The 26,970-nt window shown below is 43.8% G+C and overlaps 1 protein-coding gene across 1 annotated transcript; it reads left to right on the top strand.

The window, feature by feature from the left end:
• On the top strand, positions 1-26,970 carry LOC112264583 (guanine nucleotide-binding protein G(i) subunit alpha-1). Its single transcript, XM_024441284.2, has 9 exons — positions 1-575; positions 14,489-14,531; positions 17,624-17,765; positions 17,982-18,139; positions 19,362-19,490; positions 20,815-20,944; positions 22,571-22,724; positions 24,980-25,200; positions 26,014-26,970. The coding sequence occupies exons 1-8, from the start codon at positions 458-460 to the stop codon at positions 25,168-25,170; spliced, it is 1,065 nt and encodes a 354-aa protein (XP_024297052.1). The 5' UTR covers positions 1-457; the 3' UTR covers positions 25,171-25,200; positions 26,014-26,970.

Raw genomic sequence — 26,970 nt, 5'->3', positions numbered from 1 at the left:
ATCAAGTGTCACTTACAGTATTAGGCCAAAGACCACAATATATTGACTCAAGGTCAGTCTGGTATTTTGACAGAAAAAAAACCCAGGAAGTATTCGTGTAGCCAGCTGGTGGTAATTGTAGTTGAATGAGCAGAGCTCACTGTGGCAGTGAAGGACGGACGCCCTGAGACAGAGAAATTCGCGGTGGAACTGTTTTCAATTAAAACTATTTATGCCACGACGAGAGAAATAGCTTACACTGACTGAAAGTATAGGAATATAGTGGACTGGAGAAGCACACTCCTGGTCCTTAAAAAAAAAATCTTTAATAAAAGTGTAAATCCAAGCGACCCGATAGCTTTCACACAAGGGCGTGTGTGGGTCTCGGGAGCACTGGGTCGCTTTTTATCCCTTGCATGTTGTTACTGTATATATTTTATATTTTTGCATCACTTGGGTCCGGAGGATTTGCTTGAGGATGGGGTGCACCCTGAGCACGGACGATAAAGCGGCGGTGGAGCGCAGTAAAATGATCGACAGGAATTTGCGGGACGACGGGGAGAAAGCCGCAAGAGAGGTCAAGCTACTGCTCCTCGGTAAGGGAAGTGGTTGTCCTTGCTTCGTCCCGCAACGTGATACATTGTGGGACGAAACAATGGTTATCCGTGAACTTCAATGACTGCAATATTATATGCGATTGCGACATTGTAACTAAATGTCAAACGCACTATTTACAGTGATATACAATTGGTCTGCATACATATAATGGCAACAATTTGAATTGAGAATTATTGCACAATGGCAACAATTTGAATTGAGAATTATTGCACGATTTCATACAATTCCGCATAGCAGACAAGCTATCGTCATCAAAATTAAAACATTGTCAACTTTTGCATAGACTACCTTGAAATCACAAAGCACATTGGCTACAGTGGATTGCCTAATTAACAAAAGTTGAAGAATCATTTCCGATTTAGCATATAGGCAGAACAAATGTTGTTGTCCACGCTGGCTCATCAGTTCCAGCCTTCGGTGTGTCACCACCCATGCAGGCAGTTGCAACTAAGTACCCCTTTTGTTATCCAGCAACCCAAATGGTTTCTATGGGCCATATGCATTGGCTTAATCCTCCCAGTATTTGACACCTTGTCGCCTGTCAGCAGCATTGTGTTTGAATGCTAAGTCCAGCTGAGTGCATATGATGTTATCAATTTGGTAATTAGCCCAGAAACAGTTGGAATAAAGAATTGCAAGTACTATACTATGTTCAAAACATTTTTGTTTGAGACTTAATCACCTTTTTTGCTACTTCAGGCATTTTGCTTAGATAAAGAGGTCTAAATTAAACTTGAGGTTCTTTCTTACCGCTACCCTCATTGGTTGGTGGGATAATAGATGGACTTATCCCTGAGCGTGGCCTACTGCACAATATGTTTTGCCTAAAATCAATTAAAACCGTGGACATTCCATTGACAAACAAACGAGCCCATTCCCTGGACAGAAACTAGTGATTGTTTTTTAAATACTGCTCTACCATCCATTCCATTGGGGAAGAGAGCTCTAGAGTTGACATGTCATATAATATTTTCATGTTGAATATTGGTCACAAGGACTGGATGTGCCTTCTCTATTAATACGGGTATTCTTCACTGATGCCATGAGCGAGAACGGCTGTCCTGAAATGCCTGTATAACTGTAGGCCTGTCAGTAGATGGCTATGAAAGCTTTTGGTGAGGACATTGTCCCTGTTCTGTTTTTCTGCTATTTTCTTCTGGTTTTACATGTTGATATTTACCATTTATAAACTGGGTGGTTAGACCACTGAATGCTGATTGGCTGACCACGGGTATGACAAAACATTTATTTTTACTGTTCTAATTACGTTGGAAAGTTTATAATAGCAATAAGGCACTTCGGAGGTTTGTATGGTTATATGGTATAAACCTCTTCCTTGTTGTTGAGAGCCTAGGCTACATTCACCTGCCTTGCTATGAATGATGAAACTGATTTGAAGCAAGTCGGGTCAAGTACTATGGCTGCAGGCTGCGACTTAGGTCTCCAAATATTCCTCTGAGTGAAATGATAAAGTTTGTGTAAAGTCAATTCCAGACCTGTGACATCCAATATTTTGAAAATGGTCTCTCCCAGTATCATATACAGAACAAAAATATAAACACAACATGTAAAGTGAAATTTTCCATACGCACAAAAAGCTTTTCTCTAAAATGTTTCTCTAAAACTAAATCCCTATTAGTGAGCATTTCTCCTTTGTCAAGACAATCCATCCATCTGACAGGTGTGGCATATCAATAAGCTGTATTAAACATGATCACTACACAGGTACACCTTGTGCAGGGGACAATAAAGGGACACTCTAAAATGTACAGTTTTGTCACACAACACAATCTCACAGATGTCTCAACTTTTGAGGGAGTGTGCAATTTCTCTACCATAAGCTGCCTCCAACAGTTTTAGATACTTTGGCAGTACATCCAACTGGCCTCATAACCGCAGGCCATGTGTAACCATGGCAGCCCAGGCCCTCCACATCTGGCTTCTTCACCTGCGGGATAGTCTGAGACCAGCCACCTGGACAGCTGATGAAACGGTGGGTTTGTACAACACAATCATTTCTGACCAAACTGTCAGAAACCGTCTCGGGGAAGCTCCCCTGCATGCTTGTCATCCTCACCACTTGACCTTACTGCAGTTTGGCCTTGTAACTGACTTCAGTGGGCAGATGCTCACCTTTCATGGCCACTGGCATGCTGGAGAAGTGTGCTCTTCATGGATGAATCCCAGTTTCAACTGTTCCGGGCAGATGGCAGACAGCGTGTATAGCGTTGTGTGGGTGAGCGGTTTGCGATGGCAATGTTGTGAACAGAGGGCCCCATGGTGGGGTTATGGTACGAGCAGGCATAAGCTTACGGACAACGAACACAATTACCTTTTATCAATGACAATTTGAATGCACAGAGAAACTGTGACGAGATCCTGAGGCCCATTGTTGTGTCATTCATCTGCCACCATGTCCTCATGTTTCCACATGATAATAGACAGACCCATGTGGCAAGGATCTGTACACAATTCCTGGAAGCTGAAAATGTCCCAGTTTTACCATGGACTGCATACTCACCGGACATATCACCCATTGAACATGTTTGGGATGCACTGGATCGCGTACGGACGACCGTGCGTTCCAGTTCCGACAATATCCAGCAACTTCACACAGAGGAGTGGGACAACATTTCACAGGCCACAATCAACAGCCTGATCAACTCTATGCGTAGGAGATGTGTTGCGTTGTGTGAGGCCAATGGTGGTCACACCAGATACTGACTGGTTGACTGATTTCCTCCTATTAACTGTAACTCAGTGAATCTTAGAAATTGTTGCATTTCTATTTTTGTTCAATGTATTAATAAGAAAAAGAAATGGTCTCTCCCAAATTCATACAAATAGGTGCTACGTACATGTTGTTGCTTCATTGATGATCACGCTCTCCGAGGCCGACACGAGTAAGGTCTTTTAATCAGGTAAACGGAGAGTCCGGAGAGTATTCCAGGGCTCATTTTCAGGGAATGTCCAGATCAGCTGGCAGGCATATTCACATATTCAGCTGGCAGGCATCATTTTCAACTTCTCCTCGTCCCAGTCTGTAATCCCCACATTTTAAGATGACTTCCATCATTCTGTATTCATGAAGTGCTTTGAAAGGCTGGTTATGGCACACATCAACTCCATCATTCCAGACACCCTAGACCCACTCCAATTTGCATACCACTCAAATAGATCAGTAGAAGATGCTATCATAATTGCACACCATACTGCCCTCACCCACCTAGATAAGAGGAATGCCTATGTAAGAATGCTGTTCATGTACTACAGCTCAGCATTCGATGCCATTTTCCCCTCAAAGCTCATCACCAAGCTTAAGACCCTGGGACTAAACACCTCCCTCTGTAACTGGATCCTGGACTTCCTGACGGACTGACCCCAGGCTGCCACGCTCACCCTCAACACGTGGGCCCCGCAGGGGCCTGTTTATAGTCCCCTCATGTAGTTCCTGTTCACCCACGACTGCGTGGCCACTCACGACTCCAACACCAAGTTTGCAGATGACATGACTGTGGTAGGCCTGATCACCGGCGATGAGGAGACAGCCTACAGGTAGGAGGTCAGTGACCTGGCAGTGTGGTGCAAGGATAACAACCTTTCCCTCAACATCAGGAAGTTAAAGGTTTGGCATAGGCCCTCAAAGTTCTACAGCTGCACCATTGAGAGTAGATGTTGACCGATTATTTGGAGTGTCCGATTAATTAGGGCCGATTTCAAGTTTTCATAACAATCGGAAATCGGTATTTTTGGACACCCAATTTTTGGGGGGGAAATATATATACATTTTTTTACACCTTTATTTAACTAGGCAAGTCAGTTAAGAACACATTCTTATTTTTAATGAAGGCCTAGGAACGGTGGGTTAACTGCCTCGTTCAGGGGCAGAGCGACAGATTTTCACCTTGTCAGCTCGGGGGATCCCATCTTGCAACCTTACAGTTAACTAGTCCAACGCAATAACGACCTGCCTTTCTCTCTCGTTGCACTCCACAAGGAGACTGCCTGTTATGCAAATGCAGTAAGCCAAGGTACATTGCTATCTAGCATTAAACTTATCTTATAAAACACAGTCAATCAATCATAATCACTAGTTAAATACACATGGTTGATGATCTTACTAGATATTATCTAGCGTGTCCTGTGTTGCATATAATCTGACTGAGCATACAAGCATCTAAGTATCTGACTGAGCGGTGGTAGGCAGAAGCAGGCACGTAAACATTCATTCAAACAGCACTTTCGGGCATTTTGCCAGCAGCTCTTCGTTGTGCTTAAGCATTGCGCTGTTTATGACTTCAAGCCTATCAACTCCCGAGATGAGGCTGGTGTAACCGATGTGAAATGGCTGGCTAGTTAGCGCGCACTAATAGCGTTTCAAACGTCACTCGCTCTGAGACTTGGAGTGGTTGTTCCCTTTGCTCTGCATGGGTAACGCTGCTTCGAGGGTGGCTGTTGTCGTGTTCCTGGTTCGAGCCCAGGGAGGAGCGAGGAGAGGGACGGAAGCTATACTGTTACACTGGCAATACTAAAGTGCCTATAAGAACATCCAATAGTCAAAGGTTAATGAAAATACAAATGGCATAGAGGGAAATAGTCCTATATTTCCTATAATAACTACAACCTAAAACTTCTTACCTTGGAATATTGAAGACTCATGTTAAAAGGAACCACCACCTCTTCTCATGTTCTGAGCAAGGAACTTAAACGTTAGCTTTCTTACATGGCAGATATTGCACTTTGACCTTCTTCTCCAACACTTTGTTTTTGCATTATTTAAACCAAATTGAACACGTTTCATTATTTATTTGAGGCTAAATTGATTTTATTGATGTATTATATTAAGTTAAAATAAGTGTTCATTCAGTATTGTTGTAATTGTCATTATTACAAATAAATAATTTTTTTAAACCGGCCGATTTAATTAGTATCTGCTTTCTTGGTCCTCCAACAATCGGTATCGTCGTTGAAAAATCATAATCGGTCGACCTCTAATTGAGAGCATTTTGACTGACTGTGTCACTGCTTGGTATGGCAATAGCACCACCCTCGATTGCTTGGTGCTACAGAGGGTGGTGCGGACAGCCCAGTACATCAAAAAGGCCGAGCTCCCTGCCATCCAGAATCTCTATAGCAGGCGGTGTGACTCGAAGGCCCGGAAAATCATTACTCCAGCCACCCAAGCCATAGACTGTTTTCTCTGCTTCCGCACGGCAAGCGGTGCCGGTGCATCGAGTCTGACACCAACAGGCTCCTGAAGAGTTTCTATCCCCAAGCCATAAGACTGCTAAATGGTTAACAGAATGGATAGACAGACTAAATGAGTTGACCATGTCTATGCACACTCATAGGACTCTGCACGCACACTAACACTCCAACGCAGACACATTTATATGGACTACACACGCGCACACACACTTGCATACAATCATCATTTATGCTGCTGCTACTTTTTTTAAATCATATCTCCTGATGCCTTGTCACCTTATTCCTAATACTAATATGTCGTCGGACTTTGCCAGTTGGCAACAAACTTTAAGGTGTATTACCACCCCTGACTGGAGTGCGGACTGCAGTTCCTCTTTCAATCACCCACATGGCTATATGCTCCTAAAACCAATGAGGATATGGGAGAGGTGGGACTTGCAGCACGTCAAAAATCTAACTAAGTTCATATGTACGTGTCAATTTATTTTGAAACGCAAGGTCAGCTTGTTAGAGTTTGCAAGAAGGGCATTTCACTGTACTTGTGCGCGTGACATTGAAACTTGTTTGCACGTTGGCACCCTGACCTGCTTCCTGTGTCAGCCATTCAGGTTGGTAACCAGGTAACACACACAGCCTCGTCAGATGACCGTGAGATATGCTAATAGAGGAGCAACAGGAAGGAATGTTCTAGATCAGGTCTAAACTCTAACACTCATTATGAATTGAGAAGGTGTACTCATGGAGAGGAAAAATATGTTTGGTTGCTGTTTGATTACATATTAGTCTCTTCAGTTACTATACTTCTATCACAAAAGTCTCAATTGCTCTCATCTGCCTCCTAGCCGCCCCACTAAACGTACTTTGTTTAATTACATCCTGGTCAAGAGGTCACAGCCATATCAGTGATGCTGATAGTGCATACATCGGCACAGGCAGCGCCTCCAGAAACGGTGGTGAATATTAACTACTAAATCACTTCAAGGACACCAACCATCAAACGTCCGTGTTTTACATTGTGTGGCGTTGATGGCCTGACTATGTCTGTGCTGTGGACTTCATGGGGGGTGGCATACGGTAGGACGCACGCACGCATAAAACAATTGTTGCGTTGTCCAGATGCATGTAAGCATTTAATTGGCCAGTGTATACCATGTGTATCCTGTACATGCGGCTAATAACACACACACACACACACACACACACACACACACACACACACACACACACACACACACACACAGCATAATGAGCAGTCTGTCAGCAGAGTATACCAACATCCTGCTGTCAGAGGAACAATCATTTGAGGAGTGCTATGAATGTTTGGGTGTATGCTGTCAAGTCTGTACAAGCAACATCTTGTCTATATTAGGCTGACTAAACCCAACCACGTTGGTGTGGAGAGGTTTCTGTAGGTGGTCTATGTAACATTTTATGTAAAGCTTTACGGGTAGGCCTTTATTTTACAGTACTAATGCTTCCACTTGTATTTCCTGGATGTTTGATAGGAAACTGTATTTCTTGTACTTCAAATAGTTCAACACATGGTGGTTAATTACCTGTTACCAAATGTGTAGCAATAACTCTCAAATAAACAAACAAGCAATTCCTAGGTTATCACTGTATCTGCTATTTTACCATGTCATTCATCACATCTGGTGATTTCATGTAGGCCTACTGTAAACTGAAGTGCTTATGAATTATGAGGAATTCAATAGCTTCCACTTCTCCAGCACCGTCCCGTTAGATCTACTACTGTTACTGGTCTCTTCCAGTAAAGTATCGGCCTCCATAGAGTTTGAGGAAACATTCTATTATCCATTGGTCTGGATGTGGGCAGATGAATCCAGCTGATTTAGCTACATGACTCCCTGATTGGTTAATTAATGCTACTGTAACTTCCTGGGTTCCCTTGTGAGTCACTCAGAGGCTCAACAGCTCCCGATGGTAACGAGGAAAAGAGAGGGGGATGGTGCCAGCTCAAGTCGCTAATGTGGTGCCGCTAATGTGGTTCCTGGAGAGTGAGCCAGGCCCAGCCGTAAGCCCGTTCAGCTCTGACCCCTGTCTCTCAGCCGTGTCTCTCGCTCCCTCTCAGCCGTGTCCCTCGCTCCCTCTCAGCCGTGTCCCTCGCTCCCTGTTTACCAGGACAGCCTGGCCAGAGGACTGTATGACCTGGCCAGCCTAACTGAAACCCAGGCAGGACAGGCCCTGGTTTCTTCTAGTGACCCAGACAGATGACCCCTCGGCTCAATTGAAAGCCCTCCTCAACTCCGTGACAGGCAGAGAGAGCGAGAGAGAGAGAGAGAGTGGGAGGAACTCCAAAAGCTATTATCCCCACCCTAGTGTTATATAAAAGCTCCAACTAAATCGTAATTTAAGATTAAAATACAACAGAGCTGTCATTTGGAATGAAGACCTGATTGTAGCCAATCCCACCACAGCACTTTGAAAAACGTTCCTTCGTTGTTGACATGCATTCCATTCATGTCCTCTTTTCACTCTGTGGAAAACTACCTTGGGGCAATTTCAAGGAGAGATGGGTTGGATGGTTGGTGGGCTTTAGAAGGACTGTTCTATAAACGTCCATTTTGTTTGCAGGCCTCAACAATTTCTTACATTTCTTAAAATACAGTCGTTTCCCAACCGCCAGAAAGCAGCTGCCTCACTGTGGTTTTGGTCTGGCTCTTTGATGGGTGTATCAAATTGTGGGTGGGTAACATGACTCTGTCTATCCCAGCCCATGAGGTCCACTTTTCTGTCTCTACTTTCTCTAATGGCCCATATGGCTCAAATCAGACTTTAAAGTTACTGGGGTGGGGCCACACCCCTATGACATCACTAGAGTTGAAGGATAGGGCAAGGTCAGTTAGGCAAACAAACGTTCCAGTCTGGACTGACTTAAAGAAATGTCATGAGGGAACAGTACCTTGGCGATATCATCCAATAATTATTCCTATGACTTGCTAGCATACATTTTGTTGACCCTATGCAGGGTTTTGTGTTCCATATTGAGAAATCAAGTGTGTCGGTCAGACAGTAAAACATATATCTAGAGGGAGGGTTCAGTGAACACACAACGGCCTGTAAAGAGGGTATGTTTATTCTAGATTGAGAGGCAGCCAGTCAGTGTGGTAGGGAGTTAAATGCTGTGTTGTGACGCTGCCTTGGCACCGAGGCCCTTAGCAGAAGGAGGGAGGTGACTTTACCTGCTGCCGATGCTGTGTGTCTGTGTGCGCGCACGTTTGTTTTTATGTGTGTTACAGTGCACGTGTGTCTGCTGTCTCGTAGTCCCTCTGGGGTTCTTAGTTTTTGGCTCCTGAGTAATGAGACATGTTAGTCCTCTCCTCTCTGGGGCCAGGACCACAGCAGTGACATGTAATTAAAACAATTTGTCCTCCGGTGAAAGCCATTCCATTAGGCTGAACAGTAGGAGGTACTTGCCTGGCTTGCACACTGTTAAAACACACACATTTCTCACACACACTCTGTATCAGCATGCTCTAAGGCTCTGGAGAAAGGCTTGTCCACAGGAATTCACTTCTACATGTTGGTTTCAGGTTCTCTTCTGCGTTAGGGAAAGTTCCAGGCCCCTAAGTTTCACTTGCCACAACGAGAAGCCCTGACGTAGTGGGTGTGTGTGTGGTGCGGCGTGCATGTGCTCATTGTCTTGCTGTATTGCAATACTAGCTGGTTCTTGTGAGATGGGAAGGTTGGGTGTTACAGATATAGCTTCCTCCTGGCCAATCTAATGGGTGTTCGAACAGTTCTGAATAAACAGTAAAGAACTTTAATCACACTAGTAGACACAACATTGTATTAAAATGTGATATACTACTTTGGTAATGGCGTTTGTAATTACACAACATGATTTGGGACTTTCTTATTCCACTACTGAACTTCTATAGAATTAAAAAGTAATACTAATGAGTAAAGTTTAGACTGACATGGCTACAGTTCCCCTTTTTTCTGACTGTGTTTGTGTCTGTGCTGAGCAACCCCTATGGGAAGGGACTTAGCAAGCCCACGAATCAAGTGAAAACATCATGAGTTTGTTTACAGGGTCAACCCATATTTCCCAGTGGTCTGACTCTCCCCGAGTGGAAACGTCCTTTTATGTCAAGGAGGAGGGGCCTGCCTTAGTCAATCTCCATGACACATCCTCTACTTATGCGTTATGGGGACATTGCGTACATTTTGGGGACATTTTCCTATCAATAATACATGCCCTGGCTATGGAGATGAGCCATCGCTACACAACCGCCACCAACCCTCCTCAGGTGACCGTGTGGCGAGCGCTTTGGTACCGGACCCGGTTACCATGGCAGTGTGACGGAGGCACGGAGCCCCTAGCAGCAGCCAGGTCCAAGCAACGCTTGTTCTGTGTTCCCTGCCTTTCTCATAGGAGTATTGCCAATCACCTCTCCACCTCTCACTCATTGGCTGCTAGCTTAGTGTCCAGCCTCCTGGCTCTTGTCCCCGTGTGAGTGGTTTACACAGCCTATCAGTCAGTAATCTGTCATTTCGATATAGAAGGCTTGTACCATCTTGAAGTAACACAATATGTGCTCATAGGCCCTTTAAGGCAAACTGGTTACAACTAGGGATCGTTGTCTTTCTGGTGGTATAGCAGAGCTGACAACTAACTCATTTAATGTACAAAGACCCAATGACCCAGTGTGTTAGTGGTTGCTGGGAACTTCTGCAGGCTGCATGCTTCACTGCGGTTAATGTAGATGATGAGGACTGTACTGCTTGTGATTTGGCCTTTGCAATAATACTGAGGATACTGTATTCACCTCTGTCCCTTCACTGTACTCCCACCGCACTCACTCACACACACACTCTCTCACTCATCACTCTGCACTCTCTGAATGTTACGGAGTTTTGCTATGGTGCTGTTCATTCAGTGATTATTGCGATGCTGCCTGGGATGTGTCGTTGGTTCCTGCTGCAGTAGGTAGTTAGCGCTGCTGTCGAAATGTGCTCATAAAGGGAGCGGTGGGGAGGGTCTGTATTAGAGGTCGACCGATTAATCGTAATGGCCGATTAATTAGGACCGATTTCAAGTTTTCAAAACAATCGGAAATCGGTATTTTTGGGTGCCGATTGTACCCATTTTTTTAAATGTATACCTTTTATTTAACTAGGCAAGTCGGTTAAGAACACATTCTTATTTTCAATGACGGCCAAGGAACCGTGGGTTAACTGCCTCGTTCTGGGGCAGAACGACAGATTTTCACATTGTCAGCTCGGGGGATCCAATCTTGCAACTTTACAGTTAACTAGTCCAACGCTATAACCACCTGCCTCTCGTTGCACTCCACAAGGAGACTGCCTGTTACACGAATGCAGTAGAAGCCAAGGTAAGTTGCTAGCTAGCAATAAACTTATCTTATAAAAAAAAATCCATCAATCATAATCACTAGTTTTAGCTACACATGGTTGATGATATTACTAGTTTATCTAGCGTGTCCTGCGTTGCATATGATCTATGCAACTCCAAATCAAATCAAATCAAATTTTATTTGTCACATACACATGGTTAGCAGATGTTAATGCGAGTGTAGCGAAATGCTTGTGCTTCTAGTTCCGACAATGCAGTAATAACCAACAAGTAATCTAACTAACAATTCCAAAACTACTGTCTTATACACAGTGTAAGGGGATAAAGAATATGTACATAAAGATATATGAATGAGTGATGGTACAGAGCAGCATAGGCAAGATACAGTAGATGGTATCGAGTACAGTATATACATATGAGATGAGTATGTAAACAAAGTGGCATAGTTAAAGTGGCTAGTGATACATGTATTACATAAGGATGCAGTAGATGATATGGAGTACAGTATATACGTATGCATATGAGATGAATAATGTAGGGTATGTAACATTATATTAGGTAGCATTGTTTAAAGTGGCTAGTGTATATTTTACATCATTTCCCATTATTAAAGTGGCTGGAGTTGAGTCAGTGTCAGTGTGTTGGCAGCAGCCACTCAATGTTAGTGGTGGCTGTTTAACAGTCTGATGGCCTTGAGATAGAAGCTGTTTTTCAGTCTCTCGGTCCCAGCTTTGATGCACCTGTACTGACCTAGCCTTCTGGATGATAGCGGGGTGAACAGGCAGTGGCTCAGGTGGTTGTTGTCCTTGATGATCTTTATGGCCTTCCTGTAACATCGGGTGGTGTAGGTGTCCTGGAGGGCAGGTAGTTTGCCCCCGGTGATGCGTTGTGCAGACCTCACTACCCTTTGGAGAGCCTTACGGTTGTGGGCGGAGCAGTTGCCGTACCAGGCGGTGATGCAGCCCGCCAGGATGCTCTCGATTGTGCATCTGTAGAAGTTTGTGAGTGCTTTTGGTGACAAGCCGAATTTCTTCAGCCTCCTGAGGTTGAAGAGGCGCTGCTGCGCCTTCTTCACGATACTGTCTGTGTGAGTGGACCAATTCAGTTTGTCTGTGATGTGTATGCCGAGGAACTTAAAACTTGCTACCCTCTCCACTACTGTTCCATTGATGTGGATAGGGGGGTGTTCCCTCTGCTGTTTCCTGAAGTCCACAATCATCTCCTTAGTTTTGTTGACGTTGAGTGTGAGGTTATTTTCCTGACACCACACTCCGAGGGCCTTCACCTCCTCCCTGTAGGCCGTCTCGTCGTTGTTGGTAATCAAGCCTACCACTGTTGTGTCGTCCGCAAACTTGATGAATGAGTTGGAGGCGTGCGTGGCCACGCAGTCGTGGGTGAACAGGGAGTACAGGAGAGGGCTCAGAACGCACCCTTGTGGGGCCCCAGTGTTGAGGATCAGCGGGGTGGAGATGTTGTTGCCTACCCTCACCACCTGGGGGCGGCCCGTCAGGAAGTCCAGTACACCCAGTTGCACAGGGCGGGGTCGAGACCCAGGGTCTCAAGCTTGATGACGAGCTTGGAGGATACTATGGTGTTGAATGCCGAACTGTAGTCGATGAACAGCATTCTCACATGGGTATTCCTCTTGTCCAGATGGGTTAGGGCAGTGTGCAGTGTGGTTGATTTAACAAAAGAGCATTTGCAAAAAAAGCACAATCGTTGGACGACTGTACCTAACCATAAACACCAATGCCTTTCTTAAAATCAATGCACAGAAGTATATATTTTTAAACCTGCATATTTAGCTAAAAGAAATCCAGGTTAGCAGGCAATATTAACCAGGTGAAATTGTGTCACTTCTCTTGCGTTCATTGCACACAGAGTCAGGGTATATGCAACAGTTTGGGCTGCCTGGCTCATTGCGAACTAATTTGCCAGAATTTTACGTAATTATGACATAACATTGAAGGTTGTGCAATGTAATAGGAATATTTAGACTTAGGGATGCCACCCGTTAGGTTCCGTATTTCACTGAAATAATAAACGTTTTGTTTTCGAAATTATAGTTTACGGATTCGACCATATTAATGACCTAAGGCTCGTATTTCTGTGTGTTATCTTATAATTAAGTCTATGATTTGACAGAGCAGTCTGACTGAGCGATGGCAGGCAGCAGCAGGCTCGTAAGCATTCATTCAAACAGCACTTTAGTGCGTTTTGCCAGCAGCTCTTCGCAAGCACAGCGCTGTTTATGACTTCAAGCCTATCAGCCTAATGGCTGGTGTAACCAATGTGAAATGGTTAGCGGGGTGCGCTCATAGCATTTCAATCGTCACTCGCTCTGAGACTTGGAGTAGTTATTTCCCTTGCTCTGCAAGGGCCGTGTCTTTTGTGGAGCGATGGGTAACGCTGCTTCGAGTGTGGCTGTTGTCGATGTGTTCCTGGTTCGAGCCCAGGTAGGGGCGCGGAGAGGGACGGAAGCTATACTGTTACACTGGCAATACTATAGTGCCTATAAGAACATCCAATAGTCAAAGGTAAATTAAATACAAATGGTATAGAGATAAATAGTCCTATAAATACTATATGAACTACAACCTAAAAACCTCTTACCTTGGAATATTGAAGTCTCATGTTAAAAGGAACCACCAGCTTTCATATGTTCTCATGTTCTGAGCAAGGAATTTAAACGTTAGCTTTCTTACATGGCACATATTGCACTTTTACTTTCTTCTCCAACACTTTGTTTTTGTGTTATTTAAACCAAATTGAACATGTCATTATTTATTTGAGGCTAAATTGATGTTGATATATTATATTAAGTTAAAATAAGTTAATTCAGTATTGTTGTAATTGTCATTATTACAAATACATTTTAAAAAATTGGCAGATTTTAATCGGTATCGGCTTTTTTTGGTCCTCTAATTATCGGAATCGGCGTTGAAAAAAATCATAATTGGTCGACCTCTAGTCTGTATCAACCGGACGGCTGCAGAGCAACGCTGTGGGTCAGAGATGTCAATACAGAAACACAGGAAGGGAAATGATCAGTGTGTTTGACCACCTCGGGGTTCTCCACTACGCTCCAATTAAAATGGGGTTGGATAATGGCCTGTAATGAGTAGCTCTTTACAATTTGACTTTTCTTTCTCAGTATGTCCGTTAGTGTAATCCCATAATCCCATTAAAATATATATTTAAAAAATACCAGGCAATCAACATTATGATCATTGTTGGCTTGAAATTCCACTGCAAATTCGGAACACATCGCTCTTATCGCATAATTGCAATTAGTTCCATTATAGGCTTTGACTGGTTTGGTAAATGTGTTCTCTCTCTCAGGTGCTGGTGAGTCGGGGAAGAGCACAATAGTCAAGCAGATGAAGTGAGTATGTTCCTTCCATTCTTCCAGATGCCATATCTGCCACACCATCAAAACAAACCATTGTTTTTGCCCTTCTGTGTGGACAGTTCTCAGAAATGAGTCATTGTTATTGTCCTAGTGCCCCATTCAATTCAGATGCTGTAAACATTGTTACCTGGATAGTGTTGTTAGCAATGTTCAGGTTTTTTTCTCCTGTCATTTTATGATGGAAAGGTTGCCATGGGGTTTGGGGTTATTGGTCTGCTATTTTTCTGTGTTATTTTTTTGCTGTTAATAAAAATGAACATGTTCTCACAAACAAAGTGTTGCTCCATGTTTCTCCTTGTGACTGACTCTTGTTGCTCCATGTTTCTCCTTGTGACTGACTCTTGTTGCTCCATGTTTCTCCTTGTGACTGACTCTTGTTGCTCCATGTTTCTCCTTGTGACTGACTCTTGTTGCTCCATGTTTCTCCTTGTGACTGACTCTTGTTGCTCAATGTTTCTCCTTGTGACTGACTCTTGTTGCTCAATGTTTCTCCTTGTGACTGACTGACTGTGTCGTTCCTCATGGTGACTGACTGACTGTGTCGTTTCTCCTTGTGACTGACTGACTGTGTCGTTCCTCATGGTGACTGACTGACTGTGTCGTTCCTCATGGTGACTGACTGACTGTGTCGTTCCTCATGGTGACTGACTGACTGTGTCGTTCCTCATGGTGACTGACTGACTGTGTCGTTCCTCATGGTGACTGACTGACTGTGTCGTTCCTCATGGTGACTGACTGACTGTGTCGTTCCTCATGGTGACTGACTGTAGTTGTGTTCCTCGTGGTGACTCACTGACTGTAGTTGTTGCTCCGTGTTCCTCGTGGTGGTTGACTGTATTTGTGTTGCTCCGTGTTCCTCGTGGTGGTTGACTGTATTTGTGTTGCTCCGTGTTCCTCGTGGTGACTCACTGACTGTATTTGTGTTGCTCCGTGTTCCTCGTGGTGACTCACTGACTGTATTTGTGTTGCTCCGTGTTCCTCGTGGTGACTCACTGACTGTATTTGTGTTGCTCCGTGTTCCTCGTGGTGACTCACTGACTGTATTTGTGTTGCTCCGTGTTCCTCGTGGTGACTCACTGACTGTATTTGTGTTGCTCCGTGTTCCTCGTGGTGACTCACTGACTGTATTTGTGTTGCTCCGTGTTCCTCGTGGTGACTCACTGACTGTATTTGTGTTGCTCCGTGTTCCTCGTGGTGACTCACTGACTGTATTTGTGTTGCTCCGTGTTCCTCGTGGTGACTCACTGACTGTATTTGTGTTGCTCCGTGTTCCTCGTGGTGACTCACTGACTGTATTTGTGTTGCTCCGTGTTCCTCGTGGTGACTCACTGACTGTATTTGTGTTGCTCCGTGTTCCTCGTGGTGACTCACTGACTGTATTTGTGTTGCTCCGTGTTCCTCGTGGTGACTCACTGACTGTATTTGTGTTGCTCCGTGTTCCTCGTGGTGACTCACTGACTGTATTTGTGTTGCTCCGTGTTCCTCGTGGTGACTCACTGACTGTATTTGTGTTGCTCCGTGTTCCTCGTGGTGACTCACTGACTGTATTTGTGTTGCTCCGTGTTCCTCGTGGTGACTCACTGACTGTATTTGTGTTGCTCCGTGTTCCTCGTGGTGACTCACTGACTGTATTTGTGTTGCTCCGTGTTCCTCGTGGTGACTCACTGACTGTATTTGTGTTGCTCCGTGTTCCTCGTGGTGACTCACTGACTGTATTTGTGTTGCTCCGTGTTCCTCGTGGTGACTCACTGACTGTATTTGTGTTGCTCCGTGTTCCTCGTGGTGACTCACTGACTGTATTTGTGTTGCTCCGTGTTCCTCGTGGTGACTCACTGACTGTATTTGTGTTGCTCCGTGTTCCTCGTGGTGGTTGACTATTTGTGTTGCTCCGTGTTCCTCGTGGTGACTCACTGACTGTATTTGTGTTGCTCCGTGTTCCTCGTGGTGACTCACTGACTGTATTTGTGTTGCTCCGTGTTCCTCGTGGTGGTTGACTGTATTTGTGTTGCTCCGTGTTCCTCGTGGTGACTCACTGACTGTATTTGTGTTGCTCCGTGTTCCTCGTGGTGGTTGACTGTATTTGTGTTGCTCCGTGTTCCTCGTGGTGGTTGACTGTATTTGTGTTGCTCCGTGTTCCTCGTGGTGGTTGACTGTATTTGTGTTGCTCCGTGTTCCTCGTGGTGGTTGACTGTATTTGTGTTGCTCCGTGTTCCTCGTGGTGACTCACTGACTGTAGTTGTGTTCTTCATGGTGACTCACTGACTGTAGTTGTGTTCTTCATGGTGGTTGACTGTAGTTGTGTTCTTCATGGTGACTCACTGACTGTAGTTGTGTTCTTCATGGTGACTCACTGACTGTAGTTGTGTTCTTCATGGTGACTCACTGACTGTAGTTGTGTTCCTCATGGTGACTCACTGACTGTAGTTGTGTTCTTCATGGTGACTCACTGACTGTAGTTGTGTTCTTCATGGTGGTTGACTGTAGTTGTGTTCTTCATGGTGACTCACTGACTGTAGTTGTGTTCTTCATGGTGGTCGACTGTAGTTGTGTTCTTCATGGTGACTCACTGACTGTAGTTGTGTTCTTCATGGTGACTCACTGACTGTAGTTGTGTTCTTCATGGTGACTCACTGACTGTAGTTGTGTTCTTCATGGTGACTCACTGACTGTAGTTGTGTTCTTCATGGTGACTCACTGACTGTAGTTGTGTTCTTCATGGTGACTCACTGACTGTAGTTGTGTTCTTCATGGTGACTCACTGACTGTAGTTGTGTTCTTCATGGTGGTTGACTGTAGTTGTGTTCTTCATGGTGACTCACTGACTGTAGTTGTGTTCTTCATGGTGGTTGACTGTAGTTGTGTTCTTCATGGTGACTCACTGACTGTAGTTGTGTTCTTCATGGTGGTTGACTGTAGTTGTGTTCTTCATGGTGACTCACTGACTGTAGTTGTGTTCTTCTTGGTGACTCACTGACTGTAGTTGTGTTCTTCATGGTGACTCACTGACTGTAGTTGTGTTCTTCATGGTGGCTGACTGTAGTTGTGTCCTCCGTCCCGTGTGTCAGGATCATCCACGAGGCAGGCTACTCAGAGGAGGAGTGTAAACAGTACAGGGCTGTGGTCTACAGCAACACCATCCAGTCCATCATCGCTGTCATCAGAGCCATGGGACGACTCAAGATCGACTTTGGAGACGCCGCCAGAGCCGTGAGTGGGCTAGACATGATGATGATGGATTGCATTTATCAAAGCCTTCTGACTAAAACTATAAACACACCCAATCACATGCCCAACACTGATGCCATGGCAGTATTATTAATGCTATTGATGGTGATGATGGTAGGGATGATTTTCACAGTGGAACTGATGGTGACGATTTGATGGTAATAGTGATGGTTGTGCTGACGGACTGCTCTCTCACAGGATGATGCGAGACAGCTGTTTGTGCTGGCGGGGTCGGCAGAGGAAGGCTTCATGACGGCGGAGCTGGCCGGGGTCATCAAACGCCTGTGGAAGGACGGAGGGGTACAGGCCTGCTTCAGCCGCTCACGAGAGTACCAGCTCAACGACTCTGCAGCATAGTGGGTCACACATACACACACACCACCTTGTCCTGCTCACACAGTCTGCTCAGCTTGGTCTGACACACACACACACAGCTCCTGCAGTTCCTCTTCCTCCCTAATTCTCATTCCTCTGCAATAACCAAAGGCCTCGAGCAGTCCATTTATTACAGATGCCCGCCCACTCTCTGGCAGACATGTATATCTCTACTGCCTACAGTCCAGTCTGCTTGGTGTTTCAATCTTGAGTGAGACTGTCAATATTTGTTTTGTGTGGGGGTGTCACCCCTGTAGTAGGACTGTAACACACAGGTTGCAGCATTGTCTGCTGATTCCTTAACCTTAGCATTTATCTCATGTAGCTGTCTAACAGCAGATTGGCCAGGGCTGTTGTGTTTACCAAACCCTGGTAGCAAAACACCACAGACAGCAGAGCTAGAAAACATGTCCAAATCCCTTTGTCAGTAGGCAGCGTTTGAGCTCAACTCCCTCGGTTCAGTTGTTTTTTTTCTGAAGTGGTTGTTCTTTTTTCGTCCGCATTGTGCCACAGCCTTTCCATTAGCCAATGAAGTCACCAGAGGGGCGGCCCCTGCGGTGTCATGAGAAACCCCTCCACCTAGTTTTGGAACGGAACAGACGTCATCGATTGGCTCTCTGGCCTCAAGTGCCGTAGCTGCTGGCAATTTCCAAATCAATACCCAGAATCCTTTTGGCCAGGACTAACACACACACACACACACACCCACACCCACAGACCAGCGTCACGTAGCCTGCCGACCAGCCTCCACAGCGAGGCTGCTGACCCCGATCTCTGCTGTTTGTTTGGGTTAAAACACCTGTGCTGAATAGTGTGTTGGATGCATTGACTGCTGCCATAATCTTTTGGAAGAGTAATACAGGGTAGAGTGTTTGATGTGTGGGGGGGTTCTACTGTAGATTTACTGTTGAGGAGGGGGCAGGTGTGTGCGACAAATCCAGAACTGAGCCCTATGTGGACTATTTTTGGAAAGATTGGCTTATAGGGACCATTCTGGGGGGCACTGATAGTGTGGAAGAGAGTTGGAAAAATGTCACTTGTTTTAACCAGTTCAAGATATAGAAGCAGACATGGTTCATGGCCAAACAAGATTTGTTTATTATTTGAATAGCTTATTGTCCTATTGTTCCATTGATATATGTGAATTGGATGCATTGACTCCCATCTAAACATTTTCTCTCTCCCCCTCCCCCCATTCTCCAGTTACTTAAACGATTTGGACAGGATATCCCAAGCCACCTATATCCCGACCCAGCAGGATGTCCTGAGGACCAGAGTCAAAACCACAGGCATTGTGGAGACACATTTCACCTTCAAGGACCTCCACTTCAAGTGAGCACTTCCTCCAAATCCCTTTTTAAGTGTAGTCATATTCCCTACTTTAAACAGGATAACTCAATCTACTTCCCTACTGTGCCTATTGAATCTCTCAAACCCATAGAAATGTCCTTAGTCCAGTGGTTTCATTGTGACTGGATGACAGAGCTGACCATACGACATCAGCAGTGAATCATATATGTTCTAGAATTCCATTGACTGATGCCAGAGAGGAAAGGGGAACGGTTGGCTCACTGGTCAATACCCATATTTCCAGTGTTGGGGATTAGTGAACTACATGTAGTTTAACTAGTAATTGAATTGCATTTTACTGTAGCTTGGTGGTAGTTCTACTATATTCAAATCTAGGTTGTGTTTTCTGTAGTTAACTGTCTTACTATGTAGTGGTGTAGCTAACTACTGGAACTACACTACTTCTTTACCATGTAGTGGTGTAGCTAACTACTGGAACTGCACACTACTTATTTTGCAAAAAGAAAAAATAATACCTGCCTAATTGTCACTTGAAACAGTTTTTTTGTGTTAAATAGGCTAAATTACATATTAAAAGTAACTTTAGTTAAAAAAATTATATTTTCCTTAATTGAAGCATTAGTGTAGCTTTACTTCTTTCAGTGTGAAGTAATTGGTAGCTTGGTAAACTATATTTTCTGAGTAACTTCCCCAACACCGCATATTTAGTTGTTTGTTCACGTCTGTCCCCCACTCCACGTTCAATCGGATAGCAAGCCCTTTAAAAATGCTCTTCCTCAACAGTTTGTTCAGCCAAGCCACTCAGTGCAACTCAGCAGAGAAAACTATGTGGAGCCATTCCAATGCAAACCATATCTAAGTACATTAGAGCCCCACAGCCGTCTGTGTGCCAATGGGTGGAAACAGGCTCACAAAGCGGGTGACATTATTAGGGCTTGTTCCCTTGGGTTGCGTTAATGTGTTATACAGCTCAAAGTGCAAATTGTTAAGGGTATAAACAAGAATGTTATTTAAAATACAAAAACCTTACATTTAACAAAGTTTATACATTTATACCCCACAAAAAAATATTAAACAATTATACCCTCCCTTCTAAATATTTTATTCTGTGTTGAGCATTTCTACTGTGTACCATCTCTCCACAACACAGAAAAGCCTCCAAAAAAATAAAATTGCATGTATTCTCTGTCATTTCCATCTGGTGGCCTGTTTAACCATCTAACACTTAAACCCATGTTTTCCCTAGTGGCCAATGGCCAATAAAGTTGTTTGTCTTGTGTGTGACGTGCATGGAAACATGCTCCGTTTACATTGTCTGGTGCATTATCCTCCACTTCCTCCTCAGGATGTTTGATGTTGGAGGTCAGAGGTCAGAGAGGAAGAAGTGGATCCACTGCTTCGAGGGTGTCACTGCCATCATCTTCTGTGTGGCGCTCAGCGACTATGACCTGGTGCTGGCTGAGGATGAGGAGATGGTGAGTTCCTGTCCAACCAATGGACATGAAATAAGTGTACATGTACCAGTCAAAAGTTTGGAAACACCTACTCATTCAAGGGTTTCTTTATTTTTACTATTTTCTACATTGTAGAATACCAGTGAAGACATCATAACTATGGAATCATGTAGTAACCAAAAAAGAGTTCAACAAATTAAAATATATTTTAGATACTTCAATGTAGCCACCCTTTGCCTTGATGACAGCTTTGTACACTCTTGGCATTCTCTTAACCAGCTTCACTTGGAATGCTTTTCCAACTGTCTTTAAGGAGTTCCCACATATGCTGAGCACTTGTTGGCTCAAAGGACAGATTTCTACCGGTCTAATGTCCATTGCTCGTGTTTCTTGGCCCAAGCAAGTCTCTTCTTATTGGTGTCCTTTAGTAGTGGTTTCTTTGCAGCAATTTGACCATGAAGGCCTGATTTCACAGTCTCCTCTGAACAGTTGATGTTGAGATGTCTGTTACTTGAACTCTGTGAAGCATTTATTTGGACTGCAATTTCTGAGGCTAGTAATTCTAATAAACTTATCCTCTGCAGCAGAGATAACTCTGGGCCTTCCTTTCCTGTGGCAGTTTCATCATAGTGTTTGATGGTTTTTGCGACTGCACTTGAAGAAACTTTCGATGGTCTATCGTTTCTCTTTGCTTATTTGAGCTGTTCTTGCCATATAATGGATTTGGTCTTTTACCAAATAGGGCTATCTTCTGTATACCACCCCTACCTTGTCACAACACAACTGATTGGTCCAAACACATTAAGAAGGAAAGAAAATCCACAAATGATCTTTTCACAAGCCACACCTGTTAATTGAAATGCATTCCAGGTGAACACCTCATGAAGTTGGTTGAGAGAATGCCAAGAATGTGCAAAGCTATCAAAGCAAAGAGTCCCTACTTTGAAGAATCTCAAATATAAAATATGTTTTGATTTGTTTAACACTGTTTTGTTTACTACGTGATTCCATATGTGTTATTTCATAGTTTTGATGTCTTCACTATTATTTTGTCAGGAAAACTCTGGAATGAGTAGGTATGTCCAAACGTTTGACTGGTATTGTGTATCTGTATGAAACCAGCCAAGTCCTGAACAAATAAATTGTTCTCAATATAATATTTACTTTGAACATGCATTTTAGTGCTGGACTAAGCTTCATTCTGGGTCTGTGAAACTGTCTCTACAAGTCCAAACATGTTTCTGAGTATATCTCGATAGTCTAAATAGGCTTTCTCTCCTCAACTCCTTTCCTTCATCTGCACTGATCTGAAAACATAGGATAAAGCAATATGGTGGACATCCTAGCAGGTGTTTGCTTTCACCTGTCCCGTTTTTCCACATCAGTGCAGGGTAGCCTAGTGGTTAGAGCGTTGGACTAGTAACCGGAATGTTGCAAGTTCAAACCCCGAGCTGACAAGGTACAAATCTGACGTTCTGCCCCTGAACAGGCAGTTAACCCACTGTTCCTAGGCCGTCATTGAAAATAAGAATTTGTTCTTAACTGACTTGCCTAGTTAAATAAAGGTAAAAAAATAAATAAAATGAAGGCCTGTAGCTCGAAGCCCCACAAAAACCATTGTCCAATGTTGCCGTTTTCTCTCCCCAGAACCGGATGCACGAGAGCATGAAGCTGTTTGACTCCATCTGCAACAACAAGTGGTTCACAGACACCTCCATCATCCTCTTCCTCAACAAGAAAGACCTGTTTGAGGAGAAGATCAAGAAGAGTCCTCTAACTATCTGTTACCCAGAATACGCAGGTACAGTAACACAGCCAACCAGCCATGGTAGACTGTCTATTGAATGATTGGTGATGAGTGTTTGACTTATCACTGGAGTTGTCTGTACATTTTCTATGATTTCTTTGTCATTTGCACAACTGAACAAATAGAACTGAATGTCTCCATGAGTGGAAAGAGGATCTCATATAAACATATAGCGCCGGTAATATAGTTACTGAACATATGCAGATGGTATGTTCCACCGCATCAGTGTTGTGACAGGAGACGTTCAACAGACATTAGTCACTTCTACCTTTTTAAAGAGACCAACGAGAACAACACAAATAGCGGAAAGCCAGGAGGCAGGACATATTGTTTCTCTATCACCTGTTCCTCCATAACACCACAGGGAGGATATCCCATTTCAACACAGTTCCCATGTGGTCACTTCCTGTGTAATTGTGTTGTCTATACTGGGGAGTATAAGAAATGTTGATCTTTTGTTTCATGGTTGGTTTCTTATTTTATTTTGTATGGATGACATATGCTTGTTGTGAACAGTTGAAGTCGGAAGTTTACATACACCTTAGCCAAATTCCTGACATTTAATCCTCGTAAAAAAAATCCCTGTCTTAGGTCAGTTAGGATAACCACTTTATTTTAAGAATGTGAAATGTCAGAATAATAGTGTAGAGTGATTTTATTTTAGCTTTTATTTCTTTCATCACATTCCCAGTGGGTCAGAAGTTTACATATACTCCATTAGTATTTGGTAGCATTGCCTTTAAATTGTTTAACTTGGGTCAAACATTTCGGTAGCCTTCAATAAGCTTCCCACAATAAGTTGGGTGAATTTTGGCCCATTCCTCCTGACAGAGCTGGTGCAACTGAGTCAGGTTTGCAGGGCTCCTTGCTCACATGCTTTTTCAGTTCTGCCCACAAATGTTCTAGGATTGAGGACAGGGCTTTGTGATGGCCACTCGAATACCTTGACTTTGTTTTCATTTCACCACAACTTTGGAAGTATGCTTGGGGTCATTGTCCATTTGGAAGACCCATTTGCGACCAAGCTTTAACTTCCTGACTGATGTCTTGAGATGTTGCTTCAATATATCCACATAATTTTCCTGCTTCATGATGCCATCTATTTTGTGAATTGCACCAGTCCCTCCTGCAGCAAAGCACCCACACAACATGATGCTACCACAGCCATGCTTCACGGTTGGGATGGTGTTCTTCAGCTTGCAAGCTTTCCTCCAACATAACAATGGTCATTATGGCCAAAAAGTTATATTTTTGTTTCATCAGACCAGAGGACATTTTCTCCAAAAAGTACGATCTTTGTCCCCATGTGCAGTTGCAAACCGTAGTCTGGCTTTTTTATGGCGGTTTTGGAGCAGTGGCTTCTTCCTTGCTGAGCGGCCTTTCAGGTTATGTCGATATAGGACTTGTTTTACTGTGGATGTAGATATTTTTGTACCTGTTTCCTCCAGCATCTTCACAAGGTCCTTTGCTGTTGTTCTGGGGATTGATTTGTACTTTTCGCACCAAAGTACGTTCATCTCTAGGAGACAGAACTCCTTCCTGAGCGGTATGATGGCTGCGTGGTCTCATGGTGTTTATACTTGCGTACTATTGTTTGTACAGATGAACGTGTTACCTTCAGGCGTTTGGAAATTGCTCCCAAGGATGAACCAGACTTGTGGAGGTCTACAATTTCTTTCTGAGGTCTTGGCTGATTTCTTTTGATTTTCCCATGATGTCAAGCAAAGAGGCACTGAGTTTGAAGGTAGGCCTTGAAATACATCCACAGGTACACCTTCAATTGACTCAAATGATGTCAATTAGGCTATCAGAAGCTTCTAAAGCCATGACATCATTTTCTGAAATTTTTCAAGCTGTGTAAAGGCACAGTATGTAAACGCCTGACCCACTGGAATTCTCATACAGTGAAATAATCTGTCTGTAAGCAATTGTTAGAAAAATGACTTGTGTCATGCACAAAGTAGATGTCCTAACCGACTTGCCAAAACTATAGTTTGTTAACAAGACATTTGTGGAGTGGTTGAAAATTGAGTTTTAATGACTCCAACCTATGTGTATGTAAACTTCCCACTTCAACTGTATGTACTGTCTTAACTATGGGATGAATTCTAACTTGCTCTTCTATTCTCACTTAGTCTCCTATTAACATCAATTCATGACATAGTGAGAATGACTGAAGCAGTGGTTGGGATTCATCCCTTATGAGGAACACCATTACAAATGTGGGGGTTTTCTTGTCTTGCGGCCAGGCTCCAACACATACGAGGAAGCTGCGGCCTACATCCAGTGTCAGTTTGAGGACCTGAACAAGAGGAAGGACACCAAAGAGATCTACACCCACTTCACCTGCGCCACCGACACCAAGAACGTGCAGTTTGTCTTCGACGCCGTCACTGACGTCATCATCAAGAACAACCTGAAGGACTGTGGACTCTTCTAAGACCTGGATTTAAGCGATGGAAGTTTTCTGGTGAGCCCACCTTTCTCCATTAGTCTTTCCCTCTGTCTCTCCATTGTCATCGCTTCTCCTTGTGCAACATAGCCCTGCCTACGCACTGTGAACCTGTGTCCGTATGTGTAGAGTGCTCGGGGATCGATGTTGGCGCTACATGGTTGAGGGCACATGTCTGACTGGTGACTGCCATGAGTGCTCACAGTGCCAGTGTTGAGGACTTACAAACATACCGTAAGCTCACCCCACAGCGAGCTTCAAATGTCGCAACCACCAGTTCGATTGCTCAAACGGTTGGTACGTTGTTAATGTGGGAGGTCACGTGTGTTGCGAAGCAGAGGATCACTGGTTCAAGCCCAGTATGGGGACAGGGAGAGTGGAGGAAGCCAAACTGTTAGCAGCACACTGAGATCCGTTACACTAGCATGCTGCAGTCATAGCCAGGGGCGGTTTCAGGCAGGCTGCATCGTGTTGCCCACATTGTGCTAAACTAGTATGCTAGCTTTCCCAGATGGTGAGAGTTATCCTCAGGAGCTCTTGTTGTCGTGTGTATCTCTACCTTCTGAAGACTGGCATCCAACTTAAAATGTTTTAGAATCAATTGAAGTGTTTGAATTGCTCTGCTCCCAGGCTGCATTTGAGATGCAGTTTAACCCTTTCATTATCAACTACTTGTTAAATCTAATCATCTGAAATCAAGGCCCTCTGGAGTCTATTCGGGAGTATTTATATTTTCAGGATATTTTCAGGATATTTGAATGGAACGGCCATTTGTACTGCCAGGCAGACAATAAGATCTAATGGTGTGTCTTCCTCTATTTCTCTCTCTAGGCGGTGAAAAGCCAGCATAATGTGCATTTTCGGGGAGAAGATCAGGAGAATCTGAGTGGGGAGAATCAATTATGGACCATTGCTGTACTGTATTCCACTTTTAATGGATTTATTTATGTTTTTATCTTGGAACATTTTGAATTTGTGTTTAAACATTTGTGTTTGATGTTTGTCATTGTAAAATCATTTTCACACTTCTTTTTTGGAAGAAGCTTGTTTTATTTAGTTTGTTCCTTTTTTATGCCCTCTGGAAAAGGAAGCTTGTTTTATTTAGTTTGTTCCTTTTTTATGCTCTCTGGAAAAGGAAGCTTGCCTTTTGGTGGAAATATTTATTTTCTCCCTCCCCAATTGTTAGGGGAAAGGGATTTGATTTGAGCTCAGTTTGTTGGTACTGTTCCTTTGCATGTCCTTTTCTCTGCGGTCACTGACCAAATTGCTATTTTTTTGCCTGCTAAAATTGTTCCAACATAAAACGTGAAACGTTTCCTTAGGGATAGTAACAATCTTTTGTGCACATTCCCAACCAATTTAGTGGCGGAATTCCCCTTGGTCCAAAGGTGTGTTTGTGTGTGTCTCGATGGTGTCCAACGCAGCCCCGCCCACAGGCTGTCCCATACTGACAAAGGGATGTGGTTTTTAACAGTACATCATATCAAATGTGTATCCAATATGAACCCTAGCTAGGTCAAGGAGCTTACGTTATGCTGTGGAATTAAAGAACAGCTAAACCAGAGTCATATTTTACTGTATATTTTAAGATTTATTTAAGGAGATTTCGGGGACTTGGTCTCTGCGATCACTGCAGACTCACAATTGTAAAGCAAGGTAAAAATGGATGGGGAACAAACACATGGTTATGGTCTGTAACCAGCCACAGCTGTTTGTGTGTTCTCCAACAGACGGGGAGCCTTTGTACACTCATTCCCTAATTTTGCTAATAAAACCCTTTACAAACCA

Source organism: Oncorhynchus tshawytscha, linkage group LG17 (assembly GCF_018296145.1).
Source record: "Oncorhynchus tshawytscha isolate Ot180627B linkage group LG17, Otsh_v2.0, whole genome shotgun sequence".
Classification (NCBI taxonomy): Eukaryota; Metazoa; Chordata; class Actinopteri; order Salmoniformes; family Salmonidae; genus Oncorhynchus; species Oncorhynchus tshawytscha.
This window is presented reverse-complemented; position numbering and strand designations above follow the sequence as displayed.

Bases quoted from the DNA above. Each gene is read 5' to 3' on its own strand.
- LOC112264583 (XM_024441284.2), top strand. From the start codon at position 458: ATGGGGTGCACCCTGAGCACGGACGATAAAGCGGCGGTGGAGCGCAGT. The intron at 17,766-17,981 runs GTGAGTGGGCTA...GCTCTCTCACAG, and splicing joins TTGGAGACGCCGCCAGAGCC to GATGATGCGAGACAGCTGTT. The intron at 22,725-24,979 runs GTACAGTAACAC...TCTTGCGGCCAG, and splicing joins CTGTTACCCAGAATACGCAG to GCTCCAACACATACGAGGAA.